We start from the raw sequence: 18,770 nt of genomic DNA on the forward strand, positions 1-18,770 counted from the left end.
TATGGTCGTACGATCCTCTTGTGTTTATGATTTCTTAAATATGAAATTTAAAACTTAAGCTTTCCTGTTGCTGTGTTCTATTGCCATCCCAGACTGGTTGATGACTGACTGGGCAGATGACTTAGGTTGTATGTATAATCAGAATTTTCTCACTTTCTTTGCAAAATCCTTCACTGTAGTATCACAGTGGGACTTGTGGTATGCTTCATGGATTGCTCTTCTTACAGACACATACAAATTTCTACTAACTTTTGCATGTCCACATTTGCGCGCTCTTATTTTGAATCGAGAGTGCAACAAATTGCATTTCCTCAGCGTTTTCCGAATTTTGTTACTAAACCACGGAGGGTCCTTTCCGTCCTTAATTGACTTGGCACATACATTTCCAGAGTGCTATTTACAGTCAGTTTAAATCTTCCCAACAGTCCCTCTGGGTCTTTAGTAGTGGAGCTAAATTATTTCCACTCATTGTCTAATCGAGATGCTAACAACAGCTTATTTTCTTTTTTTTTTTTTTTTTTGCACTCTCCCATGAGCCTCTTGACAGGTTTATCAACTTTAGTAACCCTCATGATCCACTAATCCTTGTCTGTATATTGACATTGTTGATAAGATATGGCCTATTTGCTGATACATGGCCTAAAATATCTCCAGTGCATGTGGCTTGTCTTAAATAGTTGTTCAAGTTAGTTTTCGGAAAACATATTCAGGAGCACTTCACAAGCTTGTCTTTCCGTACCACTTGTAATGAATCCGTAGACGACCCAACCTATACTCAGTAGGTTAAAACCAGCTCCAACTAATATTGTATGATCTGGGTGTTTCTGTGATACTGACCGTAGACTTCCCTTGACTGGTTCTAAAACTGTCACAGTGGAATCAGGTGTCGGTAAGAACATCCAGCAATTAACTTGATTTAACCTAGATGTGTTATACGCTTCCAGATAACTTCACTGTCACACTCAAATTCAACTTCACTAGAAACAATGCCCTAGAGGGCAGTAAATTTGGTAACCTTCTTACAAATAATGTGGCGATTTACTGTTAAAATGTTGACAGTCGAAGGGTGTCTGCTCTGTACAAGATGTGATTTCATTCTCTGTGTATCACCTGCTGGTGTCCACTGCTTCGTTTGTGTAGTGCACCTCTGACATATCATGGCAGAGCCCTACAACCCTGCACCCTATAATACAGGTCCAGAAATCTGCAGCTATGACAGTCACAGAATGGACAGAGCCTGTTGCTGAGACCCTCCACTCGGCTACAAACCAAAGGACCCCAATCAATTCTGGGTATGATGCTGCAAATTGTGAGCTTTGCTTTGATGCCGCAAGTGAGACCAGCAGTCTTCACCACTTCGATCCTTAGATATTTCATAATGCCCTCAAAGGTTTCCATGCAGTTTGTCCTACGATTTTTTTCTTTTGTTCCTGAATGTGTTCTACATCTACATCTACATTGATACTCCGCAAGCCACCCAACGGTGTGTGGCGGAGGGCACTTTACGTGCCACTGTCATTACCTCCCTTTCCTGTTCCAGTCGCGTATGGTTCGCGGGAAGAACGACTGTCTGAAAGCCTCCGTGCGCGCTCTAATCTCTCTAATTTTACATTCGTGATCTCCTCGGGAAGTATAAGTAGGGGGAAGCAATATATTCGATACCTCATCCAGAAACGCACCCTCTCGAAACCTGGTGAGCAAGCTACACCGCGATGCAGAGCGCCTCTCTTGCAGAGTCTGCCACTTGAGTTTATTAAACATCTCCGTAACGCTATCACGGTTACCAAATAACCCAGTGACGAAACGCGCCGCTCTTCTTTGGATCTTCTCTATCTCCTCCGTCAACCCGACCTGGTACGGATCCCACACTGATGAGCAATACTCAAGTATAGGTCGAACGAGTGTTTTGTAAGCCACCTCCTTTGTTGATGGACTACGTTTTCTAAGCACTCTCCCAATGAATCTCAACCTGGTACCCGCCTTACCAACAATTAGTTTTATATGATCATTCCACTTCAAATCGTTCCGTACGCATACTCCCAGATATTTTACAGAAGTAACTGCTACCAGTGTTTGTTCCGCTATCATATAATCATACAATAAAGGATCCTTCTTTCTATGTATTCGCAATACATTACATTTGTCTATGTTAAGGGTCAGTTGCCACTCCCTGCACCAAGTGCCTATCCGCTGCAGATCTTCCTGTATTTCGCTACAATTTTCTAATGCAGCAACTTCTCTGTATACTACAGCATCATCCGCGAAAAGCCGCATGGAACTTCCGACACTATCTACTAAGTCATTTATATATATTGTGAAAAGCAATGGTCCCATAACACTCCCCTGTGGCACGCCAGAGGTTACTTTAACGTCTGTAGACGTCTCTCCATTGATAACAACATGCTGTGTTCTGTTTGCCAAAAACTCCTCAATCCAGCCACACAGCTGGTCTGATATTCCGTAGGCTCTTACTTTGCTTATCAGGCGACAGTGCGGAACTGTATCGAACGCCTTCCGGAAGTCAAGAAAAATAGCATCTACCTGGGAACCTGTATCTAATATTTTCTGGGTCTCATGAACAAATAAGGCGAGTTGGGTCTCACACGATCGCTGTTTCCGGAATCCATGTTGATTCCTACATAGTAGATTCTGGGTTTCCAGAAATGACATGATACGCGAGCAAAAAACATGTTCTAAAATTCTACAAGAGATCGACGTAAGAGATATAGGTCTATAGTTTTGCGCATCTGCTCGACGACCCTTCTTGAAGACTGGGACTATCTGTGCTCTTTTCCAATCATTTGGAACCCTCCGTTCCTCTAGAGACTTGCGGTACACGGCTGTTAGAAGGGGGGCAAGTTCTTTCGCGTACTCTGTGTAGAATCGAATTGGTATCCCGTCAGGTCCAGTGGACTTTCCTCTATTGAGTGATTCCAGTTGCTTTTCTATTCCTTGGACACTTATTTCGATGTCAGCCATTTTTTCGTTTGTGCGAGGATTTAGAGAAGGAACTGCAGTGCGGTCTTCCTCTGTGAAACAGCTTTGGAAAAAGGTGTTTAGTATTTCAGCTTTACGCGTGTCATCCTCTGTTTCAATGCTATCATCATCCCGTAGTGTCTGGATATGCTGTTTCGATCCACTTACTGATTTAACGTAAGACCAGAACTTCCTAGGATTTTCTGTCAGGTCGATACATAGAATTTTACTTTCGAATTCACTGAACGCTTCACGCATAGCCCTCCTTACGCTAACTTTGACATCGTTTAGCTTCTGTTTGTCTGAGAGGTTTTGGCTGCGTTTAAACTTGGAGTGGAGCTCTCTTTGCTTTCGCAGTAGTTTCCTAACTTTGTTGTTGTACCACGGTGGGTTTTTCCCGTCCCTCACCGTTTTACTCGGCACGTACCTGTCTAAAACGCATTTTACGATTGCCTTGAACTTTTTCCATAAACACTCAACATTGTCAGTGTCGGAACAGAAATTTTCGTTTTGATCTGTTAGGTAGTCTGAAATCTGCCTTCTATTACTCTTGCTAAACAGATAAACCTTCCTCCCTTTTTTTATATTCCTATTAACTTCCATATTCAGGGTGCAGTTTGATACCTTTGTCCTGTTAGAGGCCAAGTTTCTGAACTTAGAGTACTGACAGACAAAAATTTCACTCCACTGCTATTCTTTATCATCTGTTCTCAAAGATTAAATAGGGCTCTGAAATAGTAACATCTCCAGATTGCGAGTTTAGGGGTCCACATCGAACTGTTCAAACTTACAAGTTTTGCATTGTTAATGTCTTCAATGCATTCTTCAGAATAATTCCATTTCAGTCTTTAAATAGTACCATTTGTCTTCTCTTACTACTAATATAGACCAGTGCAAAATAAAAATCTCTTGTGAATTGTGTAGAACAAGCTGTTCCAATGCTGCCCAAGGGGGCACAGGTGCCGACACCTGCCTGTTAGCTCACTCGAGGGGAGCTGGAGTTGGGGTAAGCTACACACCAATAGCCCTACTGGACATGTTCTGTGCAGACACAAACCACTTCACGAACTTGGCTCACCACCACTCAACTTTGGGCGTACATTCACATAGACCGTGTGCTAGCTGCCCCTGACTGCCCCCATACCAGCTGTTCACCCAGCTCTCCCCACTTGTGCCCACAGGCTCCCCCCTGCTTGCATGTGTGGCAGCTCACACATCTGGTGTAGAAATTGATGGGGCTTGTAAATTCAGTGATTCTGTGGTTTTTGTTGGACAGAGTAAGAATAAAGTGTTTTGAGCTTCAAAGTACTTGAGACCATAACAGCAGCAAGAGTTATTACCTATTCAGAGTATCTACTAAATTAGTAAGAATAGTAGACATTGCAGGATGATGGCAATGAGTACTTGCAATTAACTGGATTTCAGTGAGATATTATTGTTAGTCTTTTGCAGGTTGGATTTTCCATCTGAGGAATTGCCTAATGTAAAATCCACATAGGAATATCGACAGTGTAAAAAAGATAGTTTGCTGCTTACTGTAAAGAAGACATGTTAAGTTGCAGACAGGCACAGTTAAGACACTTACACAAAGCTTTTGGCCACAGCCTTCATCAGCAAAAGAGAAACATAGAAACTTGAGCCATTCATACAGACAAACAGGCAATGGCATTGTGGCCTCAGCTGCTGGAGTTGGCGGACGTGTGGGTGAGGTGTGCCTGTTTGTGTGAATGGTGCGTGTTTCTCTGTTTCTTTTTTGCTGATGAAGGCTGTGCCTGAAAGCTTTGTGGAAGTGTCCTTTAATTGTGCTTGTCTGCAACTTAACATGTCTTCTTTACAGTAAGTAGCAATCTGTCGTTTCCTACATTTTGAATTGCCTAATGTGTAGGATGTAACATGTTACAGTGTATCAGTGGTACAACAGTCCTTGAAATGTGCACAAGGCTCCAGGTGATAGCAGCATACAGATTTATGCCTCAATTGCTGTGCCATAGGAGACCCTATTGCTGATTATGTCACAATCTCATAAATTAGGACCAGTGTTGCATCCAGTGCCATTCAGGAACATGAGAAACCATTTGGTGGAAGTTGATGCCGCTTGCCAAACTACCTATTGCACTTTATCACTGTGCAGGCACCTCTGATGGTGTACCAAAAGATGCAACTAGAGGGCTTAAAGAGGAAGTTGTGTTAAGTGATGTGCAGATGCTATCTTGAGGTCAGTGATGATCGTTTGCTAGTATGGTTTTGATCACAAGATAGGCAGCTCTTGCAGTTTATCTGTCAAGAACATTGAGGATCAACTTTAAGTGTAATGCTGTGGTTCCCACAGCATTACACTTAATTACCACACACATGGAATTCATTGAGAGAACGCTGACTGGTGCAGCTTATATGCATAACATTGTCAATTACGTTACCTTTTATTCAACAGGGAAACGTGTTGTTCCAACAGGAAAGCAATGTGCTTATTTCTTGGAACGTCCAATAGGTGTTCCTTACTATTTGGCAACTACAGCGACAACCTAATCGCTAGAGCAGTCCTCCATTCAGCATTGTGGGAAGCCATCTATTCTCGTCAGCAGTACAAGCAACAACCCTTGACCACTTGTGACAACAGGTGTTGGTAGCTTGAAACTGTATCCCAAAATGGCATCAACATTCACTGTGATCATCTCTGAATTATTGCAGATCGTTGTAGCTTGGGAGGGTAGACAGTATAATCAGTCTCCATGCATATTACCGTTTGATTATGACCATAAACAATTTTCACCCCATCTAATATGTGAATGAAACTTCATTCATGTGGAACAATTGCTTCAGGGGGGTTATTTCATATGGAATGAATGTGTCTTCATCTGAATCAATGCCTCTTTTTACCACTTTTCATGAATCGTTCTAGCATTTTTTGCTGACTCATTCGTGGAAGTAGTATATGTTTTTATTATTACTTACTTTCTCACTTAGCAGTTTGACAATTTTTACCCTATTTCCATTTCATTTTCCTGTTGTTAACTTACTTCTGTTGTATTTCCGTCTACTTCTCCTCCTTTAAAAAGGTTGTTTGCTTTTGCATTTGCATTATCCGTTGTTATTTTCATGTACAGCATCTTGAGCTGTTGTTTTGTGCAATTGTCAGTTAATTTTACATCGTTAAAGTATTAACTCATCTCTAATGCTCACTTTATGTCAGAAGCCTTTTTCGTGTTACTAACAGAGTAGACATCTGAACAGTTACATACTCATAGTTGCATCACACAACAGTACTTTAATAAGTAGTTGGACAGTACAAAACAAGTATTGTAAATGGTAACCTGGATGTGCTGTACATTCCTGCTATTTCCACTGCTTATCATATAGTTAGAAGGATTGTCACCAGTGATAGTAATAAGTGATTACTAATTTTCCTGTAATTTTCATCTAGATATTCAGTTCTTTGTGTTCTTGTATCCAGTTCAGATGTAATATAGGTTAGTGGGGGCATTAGATAAGTTGACGTGGGATGTAGTAGGGTTATCAGAAGCACAGTAAAATTGGAAGACAAAATTGAATGAAAATCAGGACAGAAGTTTTGTTACACAGAATCAGAGCAGAGATGACACTCATGTGAGATGTAGTGTAAGCAAACTGAGGATTTTGATGCAAGACTAGGCCAAAAATAATCCTTTTTGGGGCAAGACTTTTTTTCCAGAAGAAAATAAATAGAATCATTGTTGGGTAGGCATTGCATTTTGTCACTTAAGATGGCATATGGCAATATAAAGAAAATTTTACATGCAGTTGAAGATTTCTTTAAATATTTGTATAAGTCAGGAGATAAATGAGAAACACAGATAGTGAAATAATGACATTCTAGGAGGATGCCGTCAAAGGTATGAGGAAAGGAAATACATCAAAAATAATGTTTTTTTTAATGTGCGTACAGAGCCTCAGTTAATTGTTTAATTTAAAAGTAATGGTGTTTTGATAGAAATGATTAGAGCTGAAGACAGAGTAATGCAAAAGGAGATTACCAAGATTTACAGAATATGTGCAGAAGAAGGCAGCCCCTTAAGATTTGAGCAACATTGCAGTTGGTCTACATCACAAGAAGTGAGACAGACAAGACAAGAAAGCTAGGCAGCTTCTCTTCCCGTAATATAGTAGGTACTCACCTAAACTATTATAAGAGGTAACACTGGAGTTTAGTTAAACAAAGGGGCACACCAGCTTTAGAAGTGGAACACTGAATGAAATTATGGAATGGAGCCATGAGAAAAATTACCATTTTCTCTTGGGTTAATAGATTTTGAGTAGCTTTTGATCCTTTCAACTAAATCTGCAGTAGCAACCTGTGGGGAAGAAACGTTTGATTCAACAGGAGTTAATATACTGTAGGGTATACACTAGTAACCAAAACTTAAGGAAAATTGGCTTAATAACATGTTTGTCCAAGGTATGGGTTCAATAAGGCCTCAGTAGGTTTCTGGAGGTACATGGCGCCAGATACTGATGCAGATGTGTTCACAGGGTATGGTTTATGGAAGGAGAGCTGGTACCCGATAGCATCTCAGGTGTTTCCTTTGCATTCATATCAGGTGAATTTGATGGTCAAGACATCATCTCAAGTTTACTACTGTGCTCCTCAAACCACTCTAGCACAATTCTGGCCTTGTGATGAGGATAGCTATTCTGCTGGAAGATGTCATCACTTTGGGGAACATGAAGGGATGAGGTGGTCTACAGTAATGTCTATGTTGTCCTAAGCTGTCATGGTGCCTTACATTACTACCACAGGCCGCGTGGAAGGCCAGGTGAATGTGCCACATAGTGTAATACTTCCCCTCCAGCCTTTGTCAGTGGAACATTGCCTGGTTAGAGCAGTTGTTCACCTGGATGACAGTGTATCCAAGCACAACCATGGACTTGGTGTAAAAAGAAATGCAATTCATCTGATGAGATGACACGTTTCCATTTATCAATGATCCGTTGTCGACGATCCCACGTTGACTGCAATCCTAATTGTATATGGAAAAAGTAGGGGCCATCTACTACGGGTCTCCATGTTCAACAATGTGCTCTGCACAGTGTGCTCCAAAGCACTTGTCTGCACCAGTATTGTACCCTGTCATCGAGTATGCCTCGGATCACTGCACACTGCTTTATAGAGTGGGCAAGCCTTCGACCTCCACATTCTGTGATGGGTGGGTAGACGTCCGACACCTTGATCCCTGTTCACAGTGTCACCATATTTCAGCCACTTTCCATAGATGCTCCCAACAGTAGCATGTGAACAGCTGAACAACTTCACTGATTCGGAGTTGTCAAAGTCTCTTACAGCAATGGATTTTCCCATTTCTGCCCTGCATCATCTTTAAAATGACTCCCCATTCATCACTGATCCACTTACATACTTGACTTTCCACATCGCGTGATCATGATGCGACCAGGCAGCATTCAGTCATGCAGAGGATAATGGTTGTAATATTTTGGCTTATCAGTGTTGTAGTGTCCATCACCACCACCAAAGTGAGAAATTCAGAACTTGAAATAACTTTCAGACAAGATTTTGATGGAATATATAAGGAGCATTCAAAAAGAAAACAAGCCAGGGGATGTGAAATGAAAACTGCTGCAGGTATCATTATGGCAATGCCTAAGGAAGAAGGTGTGTTCTGTGTAAGAGAACTGAGGCCCCAAACTTGTCACTGGAGGAACATGAGCATACACCCATGTGACAACAAAGGGAAAACTTAAATGCATTAGGAACCCACTGCACCCTGTCATGGTGGAAATGGTGAACTGGAGGCTTCAAAAGAAGAGCCAAGAAGTGTAGTGCATTTCCGTACAGCGGAAGGAGTATGGGGAATGGAAATTCTTTGAAGAATGGCACATGTGTACAGAGAGCACTGCACGTTCATTGCAATTCCATTGCTCAGTTTGACATCTGGGGTAATGAGTGCTTCTATAACTCGCTGGTCTTAAGTAATGAGGGCATCTACATGCTGGATAATAGCATCAGGAATGGGATGTGGCATTACAGATCATGTGTTGTTGGCCAGTGTCATCCACTTTGATCCTTGCAACGCATACACACTGCTCTATGCACAGCTGAGCCATTGTTTAATAATTTCCATTCCCTGCACTCCTTCCACTGTCAGGAATGCATTACATCCCTTTGCTCTTATTTTGAAACCTCCACATCACCATTTTCAGCACAACTGAGTACGAGGTGCATTCAAGTTCTAAGGCCTCCGATTTTTTTACTAATTAACTACTCACCCAAAATCGATGAAACTGGCGTTACTTCTTGACGTAATCGGCCTGCAGACGTACACATTTTTCACAACGCTGACGCCATGATTCCATGGCAGCGGCGAAGGCTTCTTTAGGAGTCTGTTTTGACCACTGGAAAATCGCTGAGGTAATAACAGCACGGCTGGTGAATGTGCGGCCACGGAGAGTGTCTTTCATTGTTGGAAAAAGCCAAAAGTCACTAGGAGCCAGGTCAGGTGAGTAGGGAGCATGAGGAATCACTTCAAAGTTGTTATCACGAAGAAACTGTTGCGTAACGTTAGCTCGATGTGGTTGCCTTGGTGAAACAGCACACGCGCAGCCCTTCCCGGACGTTTTTGTTGCAGTGCAGGAAGGAATTTGTTCTTCAAAACATTTTCGTAGGATGCACCTGTTACCGTAGTGCCCTTTGGAACGCAATGGATAAGGATTACGCCCTCGCTGTCCCAGAACATCGACACCATCATTTTCGTAGCACTGGTGGTTACATGAAATTTTTTTGGTGGCGGTGAATCTGTGTGCTTCCATTGAGCTGACTGGCGCTTTGTTTCTGGATTGAAAAATGGCATCCACGTCTAATCCATTGTCACAACCGACGAATAGAAAGTCCCATTCATGCTGTCATTGCGCGTCAACATTGCTTGGCAACATGCCACATGGGCAGCCATGTGGTCATCCGACAGCATTCGTGGCACCCACCTGGATGACACTTTTTGCATTTTCAGGTCGTCATGCAGGATTGTGTGCACAGAACCCACAGAAATGCCAACTCTGGAGGCGATCTGTTCAACAGTCATTCGGCGATCCCCCAAAACAGTTCTCTCCACTTTCTTGATCATGTCGTCAGACCGGCTTGTGCGAGCCCGAGGTTGTTTCGGTTTGTTGTCACACGATATTCTGCCTTCATTAAACTGTCGCACCCACGAACGGACTTTCAACACATCCATAACTCCATCACCACATATCTCCTTCAACTGTCGATGAATTTCAATTGGTTTCACACCACACAAATTCAGAAAACAAATGATTGCACACTGTTCAAGTAAGGAAAACGTCACCATTTTAACTATTTAAAACGGTTCTCATTCTCACCGCTGGCGGTAAAATTCCATCTGCCGTACGGTGCTGCCATCTCTGGGACGTATTGACAATGAACGCGGCGTCATTTTAAAACAATGCGCATGTTTCTATCTCTTTCCAGTCGCAGAAAAAAAAATCGGAGGCCTTAGAACTTGAATGCACCTCGTACAATGTACGATTGATGCATGTATGTGCTTGCTCACAATTAGCAGTGAAATTTTTTTATATTATTAGGGTAGTTGAAGATGAGGACTGGACAGACAGCAAAATAAATAAACTTAAAAGGAAAGAGGCCTGTGGAGTGTTTTTGTCAAACTTCTTAGGCTTTTGAAAATTTAAGTTTTATTGGGTATGATAACAACAGTTTACCATAAATTTTATTACCAGTTTTGAAGTGTGATTGAGAGTTTTAATGTTGAAAACCATTCCAAATACACACATTTGCTCAGTGAGTAATAGACAGAAGTATGTTACGAATAAATGGGTGGCGGCGGGAGTGACAAAGAAATGGAATAGGGAGCAGACTGAAGTGGTTGATTTTATCAAGACTACAAGGAAAAATAAAATCAGGTGGGTGGGGCATAAAGCCTGATGAATCGATAGTAGGTGGGCCAAGGAAGTATTTTGCCAGATTTCAAGAAATAAGAAAAGACCTAGACAGTCCAAAGGAAGGTTGATAAATGGCATGAAAACATGAGGAAACAGCACTTGCAGTGACGGACAGAAAAGGGAGGAGTGTTAAGGTACTATCTAGAATTTGTGAATGGAGTTCCAAAGAATAAAACTGACCATGTAACAGCCATTTAATCTTTTCCATTTAAAGTATTTTTAAATGTTTTATTACATTATTAATTTCATAAGTGTTCATGTATTTTCTTTCTTCAGGTGCAAGGTGTTTGTAAAAAAAGGAGGGTCTTTCCAGGACCGCGGTGTTGGCACGTTGTTCCTGAAACCAGTGTCTGGTGGTGCCAAGACACAACTGCTAGTACGTGCAGATACCAGCCTGGGCAATGTGCTGCTCAACACTCTCCTCTTCCAGTCTATGCCTCTGCAGAGAATGGGGACCAATAATGTGATGTTAGTGTGTGTACCTACACCTGAAGCAGAACCACCTCCAATACCGGTCCTCCTAAGAGTTAAGACAGCTGAAGATGCAGATAAGCTCCTAGAAACATTGAAACAACACATCAAATAATCTGAACGCTCACCACATTTAGACGTATTTATGATTCTTAATAAATCAAAATGATCATTTTTAGGAAACTTGTGAGTGACTTTTCTTACAAAAAGTGTGTATTGTCTCAGTCTTTTGTAGAACTAAAGGATGATGATACAGTTTCATGTGTATTTGACTTGACTGGAATAGTCAAGCATCTGTTCCTTGCGTGTGTTAAAAATACACACTCATTTTTCTAAGACTTTATTGTAAATAACATGTTGCATATTCAGAAAAAACTGACACAGTGAAAACTTTTAAAAGTTTCATGTTTTTTATTGTGACATTTGAATAAAGATTCTTAAGTTTATATTTGTAAATGATGTTTAGTCCGTATTACAGCTTCTTTATGTCTACATCCTTTTAAAGAGTGGCAATTGCTTTTCTTAGGAGAAAATTAAACTTTGGTATAAGCCATTGTGTAGCGCAAATCTCTTTTCAGAAATAAGGTGTGCAGCTTTTATAGTGAAATGTCTGCTTTTTTTTCTCTCACATCATGAGAGACATACTAATTAGATAACTTTACCTGTTTAACTGATGATGATGATGATGATGATAAGCAATGGAAAGAATCAAGACAGCTGCTTACTCTGGCTAGGTGGTGCTGAAGAAATAAAGCCCCCCCCCCCCAAAAAAAAAAAAAAATAAAATAAAATAAACCACGGAGCAGTGTCCCAGCATTGTAGTGAAGGAGGGCATTTTCTAGAAACTCAACAATGTTTTCAGTGTCGTTTGTGCAATTGTAGATGGCACAACACCTCACATATACCTTTACTGTGTTCCTCTGTTATACTGAAATATGACAGTTGCAGTAGGCAGGCCCACAAAAAAAAAAAAAAAAATTGTACTTATCCTGGCTGGAACCCAGTTCCACACAACATTTGTGAAAGAACTCGCTGCATAACACGCTGAATAACGATCCAGCCCGTGGCTTGACCATGCAAATCCTCATTTCTGGATGTCACTTTTCTTCCACAAAGATTTCAGAGCTCTTGGATTCTCTTAATTGTCACATCCCACCAACATAATCCCACAAAAAGTGATTTTTATGGCTTAAGTATCCTGAACCACCTATATATCATTTGTAAAATAGCCCTTTCGCGAGCATGATTTTTCTGTACATTCATCTTTCGCATAAAAACTCTTGCAGTCCACAACCTGAGCACTATTCTAAGTGCCACATTAAAAACCTATCCAACGTACTAACTTCAGACTCCTACATTATGATACCCCCTGCCCATAAAGACAGCTTCAAGCACACCCCATGTTCCCTTCCAAAGAGGAAATCCTCACCAGCATCTTACCCTCACACCTGTCCCACAGATTGTACGCTGTGCCAGGCTGGTCTGTTTCACTTGCTATTTATTTGTTATTTATATTGCCATCTAACTGTGACCCTTCTCACTTCCTCCCTAGTATGTCGTGATAATCTTTTAGGTATTGCTGATCCTTAAACTTTCCTCACCTTCTTCACTTATGATGCGAATCTCATAAAAGGTATATTAGTTCTTGCTGCTAGGTATGAACTGTTGCATGCTTTCAAATACTCTCTGAGAGTTTCGAGAGGTTTCACAGGCTTTCATGACATGTCGATGAAGAGTTTATGCATCTGGGTGGTCTGCTACATGGGACACTTTTTTTAAGGTGCCCCAAGAGAGAATAATCCAAAGGACTGAGGTTGGGGTAATGTGCGGGCCATGGAATTGGTCCTGCTCTACCTATCCATGTGCCTTGGTAGTTAACAGCCAGTGGATCTTGAACACTGAGACTGAAATGTGCTTATTGCAGGAGAACATCTTCTATTAGTTCTTGGAGGATGTTCTGAATAATGTCCCTGTAGACGGCACCTGTAAGGTGTGCTGAAAAAATGTATGCCCTACCAGTTAGTCACCTAAATGCACATTAATCTTAAGCTGATGCTGATGTATAGCCTGTACTGTAGCATGAGGATTGCAGTCAGCCCATATATGTTGATTGTAGAAATTTATTCCATCTCTTTCGAACATTACCTCATCGGTAAGCAAAACTGAAGAGAGAAACAATGGATTGGTAGGTGGTGCAACAAAACATCAGCAACAGTTGTCCTGTGGTGAGTGATTAGTGCAAGGTCCTGCATGTGTTGAAGAGGATACCAGTACACAAGATTCTCGTGAAGCATCCTCCATGCTGAAATTGGAGATGTATCACATGCCAGGATTACCTATCATGCACTGATTCCTGCCTCTTCTTTGACAACCCATAGAATGTGCTTCTCCTGGTCAGGAGTGTGAGCAACATGTGATTTTCTTTGATCTATAGTATGTGGTACTACCACTCCAGTCTCAGCAATCCAATAATGCACAGCACAGAAGGATGGAAGAGTTGATTGTCTTCGATCTGGATATGCAGCAGTGCAGCTTCGTGTCCACTATGATTTGTGTAGCCTTACGTAAAAATCGTGTATGTGTGCTTACGAAATGAATAGCCTGCCATGTGTGAGTGGAGCACTTTCAGTAGACTCACTACCTCTAGCACAAGTACACAATGGACATAGTGAAGAGAGATGAATGACAAATATAAACTAGTCTCACTGGCAACACAATGCTGTCTAGGATCAATGAATCAAATGGGTGCATAAATAAGTGGAGTTGAATCTTGAAAGCTGTTGAGCGTCAACTTTCATTAACAACTCGAAAACAAAAGATTTTTCACATTTTTGATGTAGGGAGCCTGTCCCCAGAGTTTGTAAAAGTATTTTGGAAACAAGGTAGAATACTTCTACCTTTCAGCTTTCTCTCCTTTGCTTAGTACAAGTTTGCCATCTGAGCTCTTGATGCTCATAAATATGCTTTTGTTTTTGCCAAAGATTTCTTTAATTTTCTTATTGGTCACATCTGTCTTTTCCCCTAGTCAAGAATGCTTCTACATATTTGGATTTATCCCCTAGCCATTCCCTCTTGTAGTTTATGCAGATTAATGCAGCTAAATGACAGGTAACAACTATTTAAGGGACGAAATAAATTTATGCTTTATTCACACAACTCATATTAATACATTTGACTACCAAATATATATTACATTGCCCCATCAACAAACACGGAACATGTATTTTCCCCAGAGTCTAATGCACTCTGCACATCATATCTTGTGCACCACTATGCACACTGGAAAATGTTTGTTCATGTATCCCCAACAGCATCAACTCTTCCCCACTGCAAGCTCCACAACTACACTGATGCAACTCCACGATCTGATGATGTCACAAACAGACTGATTAATGGATACATATAAACATTTTGGCATGCTGAGCTTGTTTGAGACTATTTGCTTTCTGAGCTGATAAATCCTCTAATAATGTCTCCAGCATGGAAGAAATAATGTTAGCCACGGAATTATGCCTTTGACCACAAGCTTTATGCCCAAACACAAATATCAGCAATAATGGAAATACTCGCCATGTAAGCCAGCACTCTATGAAAAAGACTCATTACTGTTTGCTTATATGGCTGACGAACAATTGCTGGGAACAGTAACAGCCATCAAATATCTGAGAGTACGTGTATAGAGCAATTTAAACTGGAACCACAACATATAACCAGTCACGGTAAAGGTAAATGCCAAACAGACAAGTTGAAGAATCTATCCATAAAGAGGTAGTTCACAAAATCTTCTTTCAGTTGCTACTTCAGTATTGCTTCTCAGTCTGTGACACTTACCAGGTAGGATTGAGAGAAAAAAGCAGAACATACAAAGAGCAGTCAATTTTGTCATGGGTTCATTTATGACATGCAAAATTGTCAAAGAAATGTTTGTCCAACTCTCATGGCAAAAAGTGGAAGTTAGGCGTTGTATGTCACTGTGCAATTTACTCTTAAATTTCCAAGAGCAGTCATTACTAGAAGAGACTATAAAGGTAAAAGTAGACAGATTCAAGCTCACAAGCAGTCTCTTCCTGAGCACCATCTGTAGAGGTGTGTGTGTGTGTGTGTGTGTGTGTGTGTGTGTGTGTGTGTGTGTGTGTGTGTGTGTGTGTGTGTGTGTGTGGGGGGGGGGGGGGGGGGGATGACAACGGTACACGCAAAGTACCCTCCACCACAAACCATGAAGCAGCTTGTGAGGTATGGATGTAGATCTAGCAGGATCCAGGGCTACCAGGTGCATATACAATTCCATGCGCACCGCAAAGTAAAACAATCTCTCTGGAAGTTCCGTTAAAACAGACACTTCACTCCACTGTGACAAAACTTGTGCTGGAATATAAGTATAATTTCAAACAGAAATACTAATTTAAAAATGGTTCAATATCATTGCTCTGTCTGCTGCAGTTTTGAAGTAGTATTTGAAGAGCACAGGAAAAGAATGTGCTTTGTCTAGATTATCAAAATGTTCAGGAGAGCTATTTTAAAATTAGAAACCAAATTTCATGGATGCTTATGGACAAAATTAATCATACAAAAGTCATTTGGAATGACATGTTGTATACATTAAATTTCATATAAATTGATTCCTTAAGTATTTAAATTGTGGTTTTATTGACAATATTGAAAGTAATGTCGTGTTACAAGGAGAAAAACGTGCTACATGTATATAGCAGATTAGAAGGTATTGCAGATAAAACTATTTTTTGTTAACCATCCAAGTGTATCAGATTATTTTTGAATGAAAAACAATGTTTGAAACAATAAAAATACTTCTTGGAAAGCAGTTTCTCTTTGTTATTTTAACTTTACGCGATAAAGTAGTAAAAAAGGAATAAAAGATAACTTTTTCCCAACATACACTTGTCAGCCTTATTTAAAAAGTTTGTGTAAAACACTCCAGCTTCTTGTTTGCAGTACTAGTACAAACCATGGAGGCACTGATACTTAGCTTTTGATGTTGCCAGAGGATCGTAAAGTCAAATTACCATTATTATTATAAACATTATTTAAAATTATTCTAAAAATATTTTATGAAAGAGAAGTTGCAACTCACCATATAGTGGAGATGCTGTGTTGCAGGTAGGCACAACAAAAATATTGTTACATTCCATCCTGGATTTTTCATTGTTTGATTTTATTATGCTTTTATATTTAACCTCTGTAAGCAGGGGATGGAAATTCTCCAAAGTGCTGCCCTTGTCATCGCAATGAAACTGTCGCCACCCATAAAATCCGAGCTATTATAAGTTACCCAAAGTTGAATGAAGCGGGGATGACTCTTTTGATGACTACCTCTCTGAAGGGGCTTGTTAGGAAAAGACATTCTTCAGAAATGTCTCCCAACTTTGTATTATATCTTGATCGGTTGCCGCAACATCAAGAGGCTTAGGTTTACATCAAGCTTCAACCATGATACACACCCAGTCCATTTTAACATCTGTTACTGTTTACGTATTAACCAGTTCCATATTCTTATCACACTCCATTAGTGTGTCCTCTAATGGAGGAAGTTACTTTCGCCACCCCCAAAAGTTTCAGTTTACTCACAAGATAATTAAAGTACCTTGATACAGTGTAATTCTTGTTCTGGCCTGAGCATGACTCACAAAAAACTTCAAGATGTTTGACATTCTTGTGCATTAATTCCATCAAAAAGCAGTTTACAAAGAAAACAACTTCATTGGACCCTTTTTTTCAAGATCTTCAGTGTAAGCAGTGTAAGTATAGCACACTGAAGTTGTATTTGAAAGCTGACGAATATTGGAAGAGTAAACAGACAACTGCCTTTTGTAATAGACATCATTAGTACTTAATGTTTGGTACACGTTCATTTTTTTGGTAGTCCATGCGGACTGCTTTTTTCATGGCTTCTTAAATGAGAATTTCTCCTTGTGGAATAAAGTGTTTTAGCTTTGATTTTCTAGTCAATGGTAATCTTATTAGTTTTTTCAATACTTTATTCTTCATGTCTTCATCCAAATTTTCAGATAACGTTGCATTCAGCACTATCATCTCAGAAGTGTCTGTATCACCGGTTGAGCATGTATCATTCCTTGCATACCCAAAAGCTATATTGAATTTGGTATAGAATACTGTTCTATGCATTGCATATTAAATGTCAAAATTCGGGTATTTTTCCTGGATCAGTTCATATAACATTTTTCCAGCAAATGTTCCTCTGGGAGATGCAACTTCTTGGCCTTGTCTTTGCTCTAAAGAGTTCATTTAACCTTTAGTAAATGATTGTGATCATAAACTGCCATTCCTACTTCTTTGTTAATTTTCCATGTCCTACTTCGATGTTTACCCATTCCAGCACGAAGACACTTGCTCAGCTTCAAAAATTTCTGAGCTGTCGTTAATCATCGTCTTGTTACTCCATGTACTGCCATGAAGGCTTTTCTGCAAATAGGAATTTCATGTACAATGTCGTCAGCTTTCACACTTCTCAAAGCTGTGCTTCATCTTCGTTCTTTCTTGATCACCTTCTGTGGAATTTAAGTGCTGTAATGAGCCTGTGAGATACAATGATTGTTCATTCCAGTCTACTATATCACTAAATATTTGTACAAAATTTGACCTTTCTTCAGCACGTACTATCTCAAAGCAGTTACAGTTGCATTCTACTCCTAGCTCATGGGACTGAATGTGTAATTTCTTCATGACTGTACTCATTTGCCCTCATTCTTGCCTTTCCCTAACACTGTTAGAATTTGAAGGTCTGTGTGTTTCATCGTCAGATAAAGTACTCGTCATTCAATATAAATAACAAACTATTAAAACTGAAATGAATAACTTAGAACACCTGCATTACTAAACAGAATGTCTCAGAATAAGGAAATGGTTTTCACTAGTATCAACAATGCATAAGAAGGAAAATTCTGTTTCTTGCTTCAGCATTATTTGCCAACACACAAGGAATATAAAACTTAATACACAACAGTGGACAAAGCACATTTAATTCCTTGTAGTGAGACACATTAGCACATTCTTTGTCTGCATGCATAATCTAAAATAGTTTATAGAACTTGGACTATTCATATTATCAAACTGGTCAGTTAACAATATTAAACAACACACAGTCCTACACCTCATGGCATACATAACTTTTTTTTTTCTAAGTGGAAAAAGCATGTTCTTTTCCTGTACTTTTCGTTTGACACAAAGGTTGGTGGATGTTGATAAAGTGATAGAAGAATAGGATACACGGAGATAAAGAAAAAATGTACAGCTTTGAGTTATCTTTCTGGTGTGGTGGTTGTGAAACTAATACTGACAACACTAAAAGCTCACTTAACTCTAACAGCTGGAAGTGAGGGGAAACTACA

The 18,770-nt window shown here is 40.1% G+C and overlaps 1 protein-coding gene across 1 annotated transcript in view; it reads left to right on the top strand.

Moving 5' to 3' along the window:
* The window catches only part of LOC126473581 (nuclear pore complex protein Nup50), a 41,281-nt gene extending 29,419 nt beyond the window's left edge, over positions 1-11,862 (top strand). Inside the window, exon 5 of the mRNA XM_050100726.1 lies at positions 11,212-11,862. Within this exon, the coding sequence (XP_049956683.1) occupies positions 11,212-11,521 (310 nt within the window). The 3' untranslated portion in view covers positions 11,522-11,862. The remainder of the gene's footprint in view (positions 1-11,211) is intronic.
* Positions 11,863-18,770: the final 6,908 nt, after the last annotated feature.

The sequence above is a fragment of the Schistocerca serialis genome, chromosome 4, assembly GCF_023864345.2.
Source record: "Schistocerca serialis cubense isolate TAMUIC-IGC-003099 chromosome 4, iqSchSeri2.2, whole genome shotgun sequence".
Classification (NCBI taxonomy): Eukaryota; Metazoa; Arthropoda; class Insecta; order Orthoptera; family Acrididae; genus Schistocerca; species Schistocerca serialis.